Raw genomic sequence first — 14,550 nt, forward strand, 5'->3', positions numbered from 1 at the left:
CATACATTTCTACTGTATGCATTTTATATATTGTATATTTATATAACATATATGCTATATATAATGTATGTTATATATAATAATAGAGTACATCTGCATATAATTGAAATTTTTAAAAATTGAAATTTTGGGGAATCTGATAGCGCACTGTGTGTGTAGGGAGCAAGAATGGTGAATTTGGAGATTTTTGGGGTGAATTTCCATGGCTTTTCAGCAAAATGTGTATATTTAAATATGGATTTATATAGGAAAAAATGTGCATTAAAATTTATATAGAGAGATATAAATATAGATATAAACATGAACATAGATATAAATGTATAAATATAGTTATAAATATACATTTAAAAATTGAAATTATATAAATATAGACATAAATTTCTATTATATGCATTTTATATATTATATATTTATATAACATATATATTACATGCTATATATAATGTATGTTATATATAATAATACAATACATCTGCATATAATTGAAATTTGTAAAAATTGGAATTTTGGGAAATCCAACAACACCCTGTGTCTTTTAGGCTTAAGATTTGAGAATTTAGAGATTTTTTGGGGTGAATTTCCATGGCTTTTAGGCAAAATGTGTATATTTAAATAGGGATTTATATAGGAAAAAAAGTGCATTAAAATTTATATAGAGAGATGAAAATATAGATATAAATATAAACATATATAAATATATAAATATAGTTTTAAATATAAATTTAAAAATTAAAATTATATAAATAGACATACATTTCTACTGTATGCATTTTATATATTGTATATTTATATAACATATATGCTATATGTAATGTATGTTATATATAATAATACAATATATTTGCATATAATTGAAATTTTTTAAAATTGAAATTTTGGGGAATCTGATAGCGCACTGTGTGTGTAGGGAGCAAGAATGGTGAATTTGAGATTTTTGGGGTGAATTTCCATGGCTTTTCGGCAAAATGTGTATATTTAAATATGGATTTATATAGGAAAAAATGTGCATTAAAATTTATATAGAGAGATGTAAATATAGATATAAATATGAACATAGATATAAATATATAAATATAGTTATAAATATAAATTTTAAAATTGAAATTATATAAATATAGACATAAACTTCTATTTATATGCATTTTATATATTGTATATTAATATAACATATATATTACATGCTATATATAATGTATGTTATATATAATAATACAATACATCTGCATATAATTGAAATTTGTAAAAATTGGAATTTTGGGAAATCCAGCAACACCCTGTGTCTTTTAGGCTTAAGATTTGAGAATTTAGAGATTTTTTGGGGTGAATTTCCATGGCTTTTAGGCAAAATGTGTATATTTAGATATGGATTTATATAGGAAAAAAGTGCATTAAAATTTATATAGAGAGATGAAAATATAGATATAAATATAAACATATATAAATATATAAATATAGTTTTAAATATAAATTTAAAAATTAAAATTATATAAATAGACATACATTTCTACTGTATGCATTTTATATATTGTATATTTATATAACATATATGCTATATATAATGTATGTTATATATAATAATACAATATATTTGCATATAATTGAAATTTTTTAAAATTGAAATTTTGGGGAATCTGATAGCGCACTGTGTGTGTAGGGAGCAAGAATGGTGAATTTGAGATTTTTGGGGTGAATTTCCATATCCTGGTAATTTTCATATCCCAGGAATTTTCATGTCCCAGAAATTTCCATATCCTGGGAATATTCATATCCTGGGAATTTCCATATCCCGGGAATTTCCATATCCTGGGAATTTTATTATCCAAGGAATTCCCGTGTCCCAGAAATTTCCATATCCTGGGAATATTCATATTCTGGGAATTCCCAAATCCTGGGAATTCCCCTATCCTGGGAATTTTCTTATCCAAGGAATTCCCATGTCCCAGAAATTTCCATATCCTGGGAATTTCCGTATCCTGGAAGTTTCCATATCCTGGGAATTTCCATCTCCTAGGAATTCCCATATCCCAGAAATTTCCAGATCCTGGGAATATTCCAATCCCAGGAATTCCCATATCCTGGAAATTCCCATATCCTGGGAATTTCCATATCCCAAGAGTTCCCATATCCCGGAAATTTCCACGTGCAGGCAATTTCCATATCCTGGAAATTTGCATATCCTGAAAATGCCCATATCCCAGAAATTTCCATATCTTGGGAATTTCCATATCCAGGGAATTTCCATATCCCAGGAATATTCATGTCCCAGAAATTTCCGTATCCCGGGAATTGCCCTATTCTGGGAAATTCCATATCCTGGGAATCGCCATATCCCAGGAATTCCCATATCCTGGAAATTCCCATATCCTGGGAATTTTCTTATCCAAGGAATTCCCGTGTCCCAGAAATTTCCATATCCTGGAAGTTTCCATATCCTGGGAATTTCCATCTCCTAGGAATTCCCATATCCTGGGATTTTCCATATCCTGGGAATTGCCATAAGCTGGAAATTTCCATATCCTGGGAATTTCCATATCCTGGGAATTTCCATATCCAGGGAATTTCCATATCCCAGGAATATTCATATCCCAGAAATTTCCGTATCCCGGTAATTGCCCTATTCTGGGAAATGCCATATCCTGGGAATTGCCATATCCCAGGAATTCCCATATCCTGGAAATTTCCATATCCTGGGAGTTTTCTTATCCAAGGAATTCCCATATCCCAGGAATTCCCATATCCTGGAAGTTTCCATATCCTGGGAATTTCCATCTCCTAGGAATTCCCGTGTCCCAGAAATTTCCATATCCTGGAAGTTTCCATATCCCGGGAATTTCCATCTCCTAGGAATTCCCATATCCTGGGATTTTCCATTTCCTAGGAATTCCCATATCCCGGAAATTTCCACGTGCAGGCAATTTCCATATCCTGGAAATTTGCATATCCTGAAAATGTCCATATCCCAGAAATTTCCATATCCTGGGAATTTCCATATCCGGGAAATTTCCATATCCAGGGAATTTCCATATCCCGGGAATATTCATATCCCAGAAATTTCCGTATCCCAGGAATTCCCATATCCTGGAAATTCCCATATCCTGGGAATATTCCAATCCCAGGAATTTCCATATCCTGGGAATTTCCATATTCTGGGAAATCCCATATCCTGGAAATTTCCATGTCCTCAGAATTGCCATATCTTAGGTATTCCCATATCCTAGAAATTCCCATAACCTGGGAATGTTCACATCCTAGAAATTTCTCTATCCCTGGAGTTCCTGTGCCCTGGAAATTTCCGTATCCTGGGAGTTTCCATGTCCTTGGAATTCCCGTAAACTGGAAATTTCCATATTGTGGAAATTCCCACATCCAGGGAATATTCGTATCCTGGAAATTCCCATATCAATGGAATTCCCGTGCCCTGGAAATTTCCATATCCTGGGAATTTCTATGTCCTGGGAATTCCCATACCGTGGAACTTCCCATATCCTGGAAATGTCCATGTCCTGGAAATTTCCATATTCTGAGAATTTCCATATTCTGGAAATTTCCATCTCCTAGGAATTCCCGTATCCTGGGATATCCCATATCCCCATCCCAATTCCCAAACCGATCCCCGAATTCCTGAATTTCCTCTTCATTCCTGCTTTGGAATTCCACGGATCCCTCAGGCTTGGAGGAGTTTGGAGAACATTCCCTGAGTCCAGAAGATTTTTCCAGTCAGAGATTGCAGGGAATTTTATTCCCTTTTTTTTTTTTTTTTTTTTTTTTTCCCTTTACGATGAGTGAAATACTCAAATCAAAAGCCCCAAAAAACCTCCAAAATTCCCCAAAAAATCCCCAAAATCCCAAAAATTCCGAAAAAATTTTCCGGTTTTTCCCGGATCCGAGGCCGCCCTGGCTCCCGGGAAAATCGGGAATTTTTTCCCGCGTTTCTGCCGGATCTCATTTGAATTGCAAATGAGGGGAGGGCGGGCTCATCCCGGGCTTTTCCAAGCGGAAAATTCCCTTTGTTCGGGCAGGAGCAGGAATCCCGGGAAAAGCGTTTTTCCACGGATGTTTGGGGGGATTTGTGACCAACCAACATCATCCCCCTGATGGGAAACGGGATCCTGATTAATCAATTAATTCATTAATTAATCACCGTCTCTAATTAACTAATTAATCTGAATTTTGGGGTGTTTTTTCCACGTCTGGGATTTCACTTGGAGCTGTCAGGGGGGGTTGGGAATGCTGGAAGGTGAAATCATGGATCCCAGAAGGGTCGGATCCAAATTCCCTGGAAATCAGAGGGATTCTGTTGGGATAGCGAGGAGTGAATAAAGCACATTCGGGGCTGGTTTGGGTCCAGAAGAATTCCAGATGTTTAATGGGATTTCAGCGGGAAAAGGGGAGGTTTGGGGAATGGGAATTGTCACTGGAGGGTTCGGGGAGAGCCCGGATGGGGTTTGGAGCAATCTGGGATCGAGGTTGGGATGGGATGGGATTGCAGGTCCACGGATCCCATCCCAAACCATCCCGGGATTCTGGGATCCAGGACACTCAGGATCCGTCCCCAGGGGTTTTTATGGGATTTGGGGATGGAAAAAGGAAGGGAGAAACTTCCTGGAGTCCCCAATTCCCAGGGAATTCCCAAAATTCCTTCCTGGATCCCAAAATTCTTTCCCAGGCAGAATTCAGGGTGGGAATGGGATGGGATTGCAGGTCCACGGATCCCATCCCAAACCATCCCGGGATTCTGGGATCCAGGACACTCAGGATCCGTCCCCAGGGATTTTTATGGGATTTGGGATGGAAAAGGGAAGGGAGACCCTTCCTGGAGTCCCCAATTCCCAGGGAATTCCCAAAATTCCTTCCCAGAGAAGAGTCAGCCTTTGGAATGGGATGGGATTGAAGGAAAGGAGAGCTGGAGAGGGACTTGGGAAGGAATTCCTGGCTGGGCTGGAATTCCCAGAGAATCCCTGGGAGTGTCCCAGGGTGGATTTGGACCACCCTGAAATGGTGGGAAGGGTCCCCGGGATGGGATTGCAGGTCCACGGATCCCATCCCAAACCATCCCGGGATTCTGGGATCCAGGACACTCAGGATCCATCCCAGGGGTTTTTTATGGGATTTCGGATGGAAAAGGGAAGGGAGACCCTCCCTGGAGTCCCCAATTCCCAGGGAATTCCCAAAATTCCATCCCAGAGAGGAGCTGGGATGGGGATGGATCCAATGCCCGGCTGGGAGAGCTGGGAATGGAGGGAATTCCCTGGGAAAGAGAAAAATGGGATTGGGGAAGGAATTCCCAGAGAATCCCTGGGAGTGTCCCAGGAAAGGCTGGAGCAGCCTGGGATGGCGGAAGGTGTCCTGGGAATGGGGTGGGATTTGAGCTCCCTTCCCACCCAAACCATCCCAGGATTCTGTGCCAGAGATGCCGTTCCCACCTGGAATTCAGTTGGATTTAGGGAAGTTCTTCCCCTTTGCTGGGAAGAATATTAATGAATCCATGGCATCGGCTTCGGTCTCCCCACACCTTTTCCTTTTTTCCCTCCTTTCCCCCCTCATCCATCCCGCTCCCGCCGCAGGTGGCGCTGATCCATCGGGATCGCGTGGCCAATTCCAAATTCCCGTCTGGAACCAAACTGGCTTTGGGGAATAATCCCTTCCTGTTTGCTCTGAGCCGTATTTATGCATCCACAGAATTTGCCTCACTCTCACATTTTCCTTTTTCCCTCCTTTCCCTCCTCATCCATCTTCCTGCCAGCTCAGGTGGAGCTGATCCATCGGGATCACGAGGCCAATTCCAAATTCCCATCTGGAACCAAACTGGCTTGGGGAATCCCTTCCTGTGTGCTCATATTAATGGATCCACGGAATCAGCTTCCCCTCACATTTTCCTTTTTCCCCCCTCCTTCTCCATCCCGTTCCCGTCCCAGGTGGAGCTGATCCATGGGGATCACGAGGCCAATTCCAAATTCCCATCTGGAACCAAACTGGCCTTGGGGAATCCCTTCCTGTCTGCTCTGAGCCGTATTTATGGATCTACAGAATCATCTTCCCTCTCACATTTTCCTTTTTCCATCCTTTTCCTCCTCATCCATCTTCCTGCCAGATCGGGTGAAGCTGATCCGTCAGGATCACGCGGCCAATTCCAAATTCCCATCTGGAACCAAACTGGCTTTGGGGAATCCCTTTCTGTTTGCTGGTATTTATGGATCCACGGAGTCGTCTCTGCTCCGATATTTCCCTTTTTCCATCCTTTCCTCCTCGTCCATCCATCTCCCATCCCAGGTGGAGCTGATCTGTTGGGATCACAAGGCCAATTCCAAATTCCCGTCTGGAATTCAGTTGGCTTCAGGGAATCCCCTCCTGTTTGCTGATATTTATGGATCCATGGAACTGGCTTCGCTGTCACATTTTCTTTCCCTCCTCCTCTGTCCCGCTCCCGCCGCAGGTGGAGCTGATCCATCGGGATCGCGTGGCCAATTCCAAATTCCCATCTGGAACCAAACTGGTTTTGGGGAATAATCCCTTCCTGTCTGCTCTGAGCCGTATTTATGGATCCACAGAATTTGCCTCACTCACATTTTCCCTTTTCCCTCCTTTCCCTCCTCACCCATCCAACTCCTGGACCAGGTGGAGCTGATCCGTTGGGATCACATGGCCAATTCCAAATTCCCATCTGGAATTCAGTTGGCTTCAGGGAATCCCTTCCTGTTTGCTCATATTTATGGATCCACGGAATCAGCTTCCCTCTCACATTTTCCTTTTTCCCCCCTCCTCCTCCATCCCGTTCCCGTCCCAGGTGGTGCTGATCCATCGGGATCACGAGGCCAATTCCAAATTCCCATCTGGAACCAAACTGGCTTTGGGGAATAATCCCTTCCTGTCTGCTCCTATTAATGGATCCACGGAATCATCTCCCCTCTCACATCTTCCATTTTCCCTTTTTCCCTCCTCCTCCTCCTCCTCCTCCTCCTCCTCCGCCGCAGGTGGAGCTGATCCGCCGGGACTACGTGGCCAACGGCGGCTGGGAGACGTTCCTGTCGTACGAGGACCCCGAGCGGGACATCCTGGTGGGGCTGCTGCGGCTGCGGCGCGGCTCGGCCGCCTCCTTCCGCCCCGAGCTCCGCGGCGGCGCCTCCGTCGTGCGCGAGCTGCACGTCTACGGCAGCGCCGTGCCCGTCAGCAGCCGCGACCCCGCCAAGTTCCAGCACCAGGTACCCCCAAATTCACACATTTCCCCGCTGCTCTCGCCTCGTTCCCCCCGGGAAAAAAAAAAAATTGGGAGTTTTGTTTCATTCCGCTTCTTTGCTCCGAGTTGGGATAGAACCAGGGTGGGGTTTGAGCTCCCTTTTGCCGGGATTTTGGTTTGGGTTTTTCCCAATGGGATCACATTCCAATCATAAAATTGGAGTTTTGTTTGATTCCGCTCGTTTGCTCCGCGTTGGGATAGAGCCAGGATGGGATTTGAGCTCCTTTTTGCCGGGATTTTGGTTTGGGTTTTTCCCGATGGGGTCACGTTCCAATCGTTAAATTGGGAGTTTTGTTTCATTCCGCTTCTTTGCTCCGCGTTGGGATAGAACCAGGGTGGGGTTTGAGCTCCCTTTTGCCGGAATTTTGGTTTGGGTTTTTCCCAATGGGATCACATTCCAATCATAAAATTGGGGTTTCGTTTGATTCCGCTCGTTTGCTCCGAGTTGGGATAGAGCCAGGTTGGGGTTTGAGCTCCTTTTTGCCGGAGTTTTGGTTTGGGTTTTTCCCGACGGGGTCACGTTCCAATCGTAAAATTGGAGTTTTGTTTCATTCCGCTTCTTTGCTCCGCGTTGGGATAGAACCAGGGTGGGATTTGAGCTCCCTTTTGCCGGGATTTTGTTTTGGGTTTTTCCCGATGGGGTCACGTTCCAATCGTAAAATTGGGGTTTTGTTTAATTCCGCTTCTTTGCTTCGAGCTGGGATAGAGCCAGGTTGGGATTTGAGCTCTTTTTTGCTGCGATTTTTTGCTTCCCAGTTTTTCCCCAGTGGGATCACGTTCAGCAGCCGGGATCCCTCCAAGTTCCAGCACCAGCTGCCTCCAAATTCCCAGATCTCCTCCGGTCGCAACTCATTCCATCATTCCATCCTCATTCCCTCACAAAAAAAATGGAATTTTATTTAATTCCTCTCCTTTTCTCCGAGTTGGGATCGAGCTGGGATGGGATTTGAGGGGTTTTTTGCTGGAATTTTGTTGCTTCCCAGTGTTTTCGGGTTTTTTCCCAATGGGATCACATTCCAATGATAAAATTGGAGTTTCATTTAATTCCGCTCATTTCCTCCGAGTTGGGATCGAGCCAGGGTGGGATTTGAGCTCCTTTTTGCTGGAATTTTGTTGCTTCCCAGTTTTTTGGGCTTTTTCCCAATGGGATCACGTTCCAATGATAAAATTGGAGTTTTGTTTAATTCCGCTGGTTTGCTCCGAGTTGGGATCGAGCCGGGATGGGATTTGAGCTCCTGTTTGCTGGAATTCTGTTGTTTCCCAGTGTTTTGGGTTTTTTCCCAATGGGATCACATTCCAGTCATAAAATTGGAGTTTCATTTAATTCCTCTCGTTTGCTCCATGTTGGGATCGAGCCAGGGTGGGATTTGAGCTCCTTTTTGCTGGAATTTTATGGCTTCCCAGTTTTTTGGGTTTTTTCCCAATGGGATCACGTTCCAATGATAAAATTGGAATTTTGTTTAATTCCGCTCATTTGCTCCCAGTTAAGATGAAACCAGGGTGGGATTTGAGCCCCCTTTTGCTGGAATTTTGTTGCTTCCCAGTTTTTTGGGCTCTTTCCCAATGGGATCACGTTCCAGTCATAAAATTGGAGTTTTGTTTAATTCTGTTGGTTTGCTCCGAGTTGGGATCGAGCCGGGATGGGATTTGAGCTCCTGTTTGCTGGAATTCTGTTTTGGGGTTTTTTCCCCAATGGGATCACGTTCAGCAGCCGGGATCCCCCCAAATTCCAGCACCAGGTACCCCCAAATTCCCAAATTTCCCCTGCTCTCACCTCATTCCACCATTCCATCCTCATTCCCTTCCCCCAAAAAAATTGGAGTTTTGTTTAATTCCGCTCCTTTTCTCCGAGTTGGGATCGAGCTGGGATGGGATTTGAGCTCCTGTTTGCTGGAATTTTGTTGCTTCCCAGTGTTTTGGGCTTTTTCCCAATGGGATCACGTTCCAGTCATAAAATTGGAGTTTTGTTTAATTCCGCTCGTTTGCTTGGTTTGGAATTGAACCAGGATGGGGTTTGAGCTCCTTTTGCTGGAATTTTGTGTATTCCCAGTTTTGGGGTTTTTTTTTTCCCAATGGGATCCCTCCAAATTCCAGCACCAGGTACCCCCAAATTCCCAAATTTCCTCTGCTCCCACCTCATTCCACCATTCCATCTCCTTCCCTCACCAAAAATTCCACCAGGAGGAAAAAAATTCCCTGAGGAATTCATTGACCTCAATCCTGCAATATTCCCATTCCAAAAATCCTGAATTTTTTTTTTTTTGGGAACCCATCTTCGCATCCTGCCCTTGCTCACGACTTTGTTTTTGACCAAAATTCCTTTTTTTTCCCCCCCGTTTTTCCTGCCATTCCAGGGGTTTGGAATGCTGCTGATGGAGGAGGCGGAGAGGATCGCCAAGGAGGAGCACGGGGCTCGGAAAATCGCCGTGATTTCAGGTATTTCTGGGGGTTTTGGGGAATGTTTTAGGATGTTTTTATCTTAATCTGGAAATATCCCCAGTGCTGGAAAAATTCCTGACGTTGGGAGGATTCATCCGGAATTATCCCGGAAAAAGGAGCTGGGGGAAAAACCTGGAGCTTTTCCTCTTTTCCTGTTTTTTTCTGGGAAATTGGGGTCAGAATTGAGATTGGAGCCAAAATTGGGATTTTGGGAACAATCCTGGAGGATTCATCCGGAATTATCCTGGGAAAAGGAGCTGGGAAAAACCTGGAGCTTTTCCTCTTTTCCTGTTTTTTTTTTTCTGGGAAATTGGGGTCAGAATTGAGATTGGAGCCAAAATTGGGATTTTGGGAGCACTCCCGAGGTTGGGAGGATTCATCCAGAATTATCCCGGAAAAAGGAGCTGGGGGAAAAACCTGGAGCTTTTCCTCTTTTCCCGTTTTTGTTTTTTTCTGGGAAATTTGGGTCAGAATTGAGATTGGAGCCAAAATTGGGATTTTGGGAACACTCCTGAGGTTGGGAGGATTCATCCGGAATTATCCCGGAAAAAGGAGCTGGGAAAAACCTGGAGCTTTTCCTCTTTTCCTGTTTTTGTTTTTTTCTGGGAAATTGGGGTCAGAATTGAGATTGGAGCCAAAATTGGGAGTTTGGGAGCACTCCTGAGGTTGGGAGGATTCATCCGGAATTATCCTGGAAAAAGGAGCTGGGAAAAACCTGGAGCTTTTCCTCTTTTCCTGTTTTTTTTTTTTTTCTGGGAAATTGGGGTCAGAATTGAGATTGGAGCCAAAATTGGGATTTTGGGAACACTCCTGAGGTTGGGAGGATTCATCCGGAATTATCCCGGAAAAAGGAGCTGGGAAAAACCTGGAGCTTTTTATCCTTTCCCGTTTTTCTTGGGAAATTTGGGTCAGAATTGAGATTGGAGCCAAAATTGGGATTTTGGGAACAATCCTGGAGGATTCATCCGGAATTATCCCGGAAAAAGGAGCTGGGGGAAAAACCTGGAGCTTTTCCTCTTTTCCTGTTTTTGTTTTTTTCTGGGAAATTTGGGTCAGAATTGAGATTGGAGCCAAAATTGGGATTTTGGGAACACTCCTGAGGTTGGGAGGATTCATCCAGAATTATCCCGGAAAAAGGAGCTGGGAAAAACCTGGAGCTTTTTATCCTTTCCCGTTTTTCTTTGGAAATTGGGGTCAGAATTGAGATTGGAGCCAAAATTGGGATTTTGGGAACACTCTGACGTTGGGAGGATTCATCCGGAATTATCCCGGAAAAAGGAGCTGGGAAAAACCTGGAGCTTTTCCTCTTTTCCTGTTTTTGTTTTTTTCTGGGAAATTTGGGTCAGAATTGAGATTGGAGCCAAAATTGGGATTTTGGGAGCACTCCTGAGGTTGGGAGGATTCATCCAGAATTATCCCGGAAAAAGGAGCTGGGGGAAAAACCTGGAGCTTTTCCTCTTTTCCTGTTTTTCTTTGGAAATTTGGGTCAAAATTAAGATTGGACCCAAAATTGGGATTTTGGGAACACTCCTGAGGTTGGGAGGATTCATCTGGAATTATCCCGGAAAAAGGAGCTGGGGGAAAAACCTGGAGATTTTTATCCTTTCCCGTTTTTCTTTGGAAATTTGGGTCAGAATTGAGATTGGACCCAAAATTGGGATTTTGGGAGCTCAGGGAGCTTTTCCAGGTGGGTGAAAATGTGGAATATTCAGGAATTCCTGCTGGAACCTCGAAAATGTGTCAGTCTGAACTGGGAATCCACCTGGATTCCAGAATTCCATAATTCTGTCTCCCAGTTGTTTCTTTTTTCCTGTTTGGTATCCGTCTGAACTGCGAATTCCACCCGGATTCAGAAATTCCATTGTTCCATCTCCAGTGGTTTCCCTGTTCCTGTTTGGTGTCGGTCTGAACTGGGAATTCCACCTGGATTCCGGAATTTTGTAATTCCATCTCCCAATGGTTTCCCTGTTTCTGGTGCTGTTTGGTGTCAGTCTGAACTGGGAATCCACCTGGATTCCAGAATTCCATAATTCTGTCTGCCAATTATTTCTTTTTTCCTGTTGGGTGTCCATCTGAACTGGGAATTCTACCCGGATTCCGGAATTCCATCGTTCCATCTCCCAGTCCTTTCCCAGTTTCTGCTCCTCTTTGGTGTCGGTCTGAACTGGGAATTCCCCTGGGATTCCCGAATTTTGTGATTCCATCTCCAGTGGTTTTCCAGTTCCTGTTTGGTGTCAGTCTGAGCTGGGATTTCCATCCAGATTCTGGAATTCCATAATTCCGTCTCCCAGATATTTCCCTGTTCCTGTTTGGGGTCAGTCTGAACTGGGAATTCCATTAAATTCCAGAATTCCATGATTCCATCTCCCAATGGTTTTCCTATTCCAGTTTCTGTTTTGGTGTCAGTCTGAACTGGGAATTCCCCTGGGATTCCCGAATTTTGTGATTCCATCTCCAGTGGTTTTCCAGTTCCTGTTTGGTGTCAGTCTGAGCTGGGATTTCCACCCGGATTCTGGAATTCCATAATTCCGTCTCCCAGATATTTCCCTGTTCCTGTTTGGTGTCCCAGTCTGAGCTGGGATTTCCATCCAGATTCTGGAATTCCATAATTCCATCTCCCAGATATTTCCCTGTTCCTGTTTGGTGTCAGTCTGAGCTGGGATTTCCACCCAGATTCTGGAATTCCATAATTCCATCTTCCCGATATTTCCCTGTTCCTGTTTGGTGTCAGTCTGAGCTGGGATTTCCACCCAGATTCTGGAATTCCATAATTCCATCTTCCCGATATTTCCCTGTTCCTGTTTGGGGTCAGTCTGAGCTGGGAATTCCATCCAGATTCTGGAATTCCATAATTCTGTCTCCCAGTTGTTTCCCAATTCCTGTTTGGTGTCAGTCTGAACTGGGATTTCCACCCGGATTCTGGAATTCCATAATTCCATCTCCCAGATATTTCCCTGTTCCTGTTTGGGGTCAGTCTGAGCTGGGATTTCCATCCAGATTCTGGAATTCCATAATTCCATCTTCCCGATATTTCCCTGTTCCTGTTTGGGGTCAGTCTGAGCTGGGAATTCCCCCCGGATTCCGGAATTTTGTATCCCTGGAGTGCCCAGCAGGAAATCCTGCCATTTCTCCAAGCCCCGCCGCAGGTTTTTCCAGCTGTTTCCTTGGAGATGCTGAATTCCAGAGGTTCCTTTGATCCAGAACAAAAGCACCAGGGATAAAACCCAGGAGCTTTTCCTCCCTCAGAGGGAGGGAGGGCGGAATTTTGGGATCCGAAATGGAGTTTTTAATATGGGAGCCTGTTCAGGGTTGCATTCCCAACAGAAAATGATTTTTCCCAAAAGGAAAAACGCGGAATTTTGGGGCAGGATGGCGCGGAGGGGTTGGAGCCAAATTCCAGGCTCGTCCCTTTGGTTAAAAATGAGCAAAAATCGTCATTTTTGGGGGTGAAATCGTCATTCCTAGGGGTTGGACAGGAGGATCTTGGAATGCATTTTCCAGCATTTTCCAGAAATCCCTGGATCCAGACCTGGACATGGGAGTGGAGAAATCCCTGCATCCCGTTTTCCCTGGATCCCGTTTTCCCTGAATGCTTTTCCCCTGGATGCTGATATCCCTGGATTTTGTTTTCCCTGGATCCTGTTTTTCCCTGGATCCCATTTTCCCTGGATCCCGTTATCCCTGGATCCCGTTATCCCTGGATCCCATTATCCGTGGATTTTGTTTTCCCTGGATTTTGTTTTCCCTGGATCCCATTTTCCCTGGATTTTGTTACCCTGGATCCTATTATCCCTGGATTTTGTTATCCCTGGATCCATTTTCCCTAGATCCCATTTTCCCTAGATCCCATTTTCCCTGGATGCTGATATCCCTGGATCCCGTTATTCCCGGATCCCGTTATCTGTGGATTTTGTTTTCCCTGGGTCCCATTTTCCCTGGATTTTGTTATCCCTGGATGATTTTTCCCTGGATCCTGTTATCCCTGAATTCCATTTTCCCTGGATCCCATTATCCCTGGATGTTGTTTTCCCTGGATCCCGTTATTCCCGGATCCCATTATCCGTGGATTTTGTTTTCCCTGGATCCCATCATCCCTGGGTGTTGTTTTCCCGGGATGCTGATAACCCTGGATCCCATCATCCCTGGATCCCATTTTCCCTGGATCCTGTTACCCCTGGATCCCATTATCCCTGAGTGTTTTTTCCTGGCTCCCATTATCCCTGGATCCACTTTCCCTGGCTCCCATTATCCCTGGAGGTTGTTTTCCCTGGATCCCATTATCCCTGGAGGTTGTTTTCCCTGGATCCCATTTTTCCTGGATGTTGTTTTCCCTGGATGCCGATATCCCTGGATCCCGTTATTCCCGGATCCCGTTATCCGTGGATTTTGTTTTCCCTGGGTCCCATTTTCCCTGGATTTTGTTATCCCTGGATGATTTTTCCCTGGATCCTGTTTTCCCTGAATTCCATTTTCCCTGGATCCCATTATCCCTGGATGCTGATATCCCTGGATGCTGATATCCCTGGATGCTGATATCCCTGGATCCCGTTATTCCCGGATCCCATTATCCATGGATTTTTTTTTTCCCTGGATCCCATTTTCCCTGGATGCTGATATCCCTGGATCCCGTTATTCCCGGATCCCATTATCCGTGGATTTTGTTTTCCCTGGATCCCATCATCCCTGGGTGTTGTTTTCCCGGGATGCTGATAACCCTGGATCCCATCATCCCTGGATCCCATTTTCCCTGGATTTTTCCCTGGATCCCGTTATCCCTGGATCCCATTATCCCTGGATCCCGTTATCCCTGGATCCCATTTTCCCTGGATCCCATCATCCCTGGATCCCATTATCCCTGGATCCCGTTATCCCTGGAT

General features: G+C 44.3%; 1 protein-coding gene across 1 annotated transcript in view; it reads left to right on the top strand.

Annotated features, from left to right (window-relative positions):
* ELP3 (elongator acetyltransferase complex subunit 3) overlaps positions 1-14,550 on the top strand; it is a 198,767-nt gene that overhangs the window by 166,792 nt on the left and 17,425 nt on the right. Inside the window, exons 13-14 of the mRNA XM_058802830.1 lie at positions 6,972-7,199; positions 9,589-9,670. Coding sequence (XP_058658813.1) covers positions 6,972-7,199; positions 9,589-9,670 — 310 coding nt within the window. The remainder of the gene's footprint in view (positions 1-6,971; positions 7,200-9,588; positions 9,671-14,550) is intronic.

The sequence above is a fragment of the Ammospiza caudacuta genome, chromosome 3 (genome assembly GCF_027887145.1).
Source record: "Ammospiza caudacuta isolate bAmmCau1 chromosome 3, bAmmCau1.pri, whole genome shotgun sequence".
NCBI classification, from domain to species: Eukaryota; Metazoa; Chordata; class Aves; order Passeriformes; family Passerellidae; genus Ammospiza; species Ammospiza caudacuta.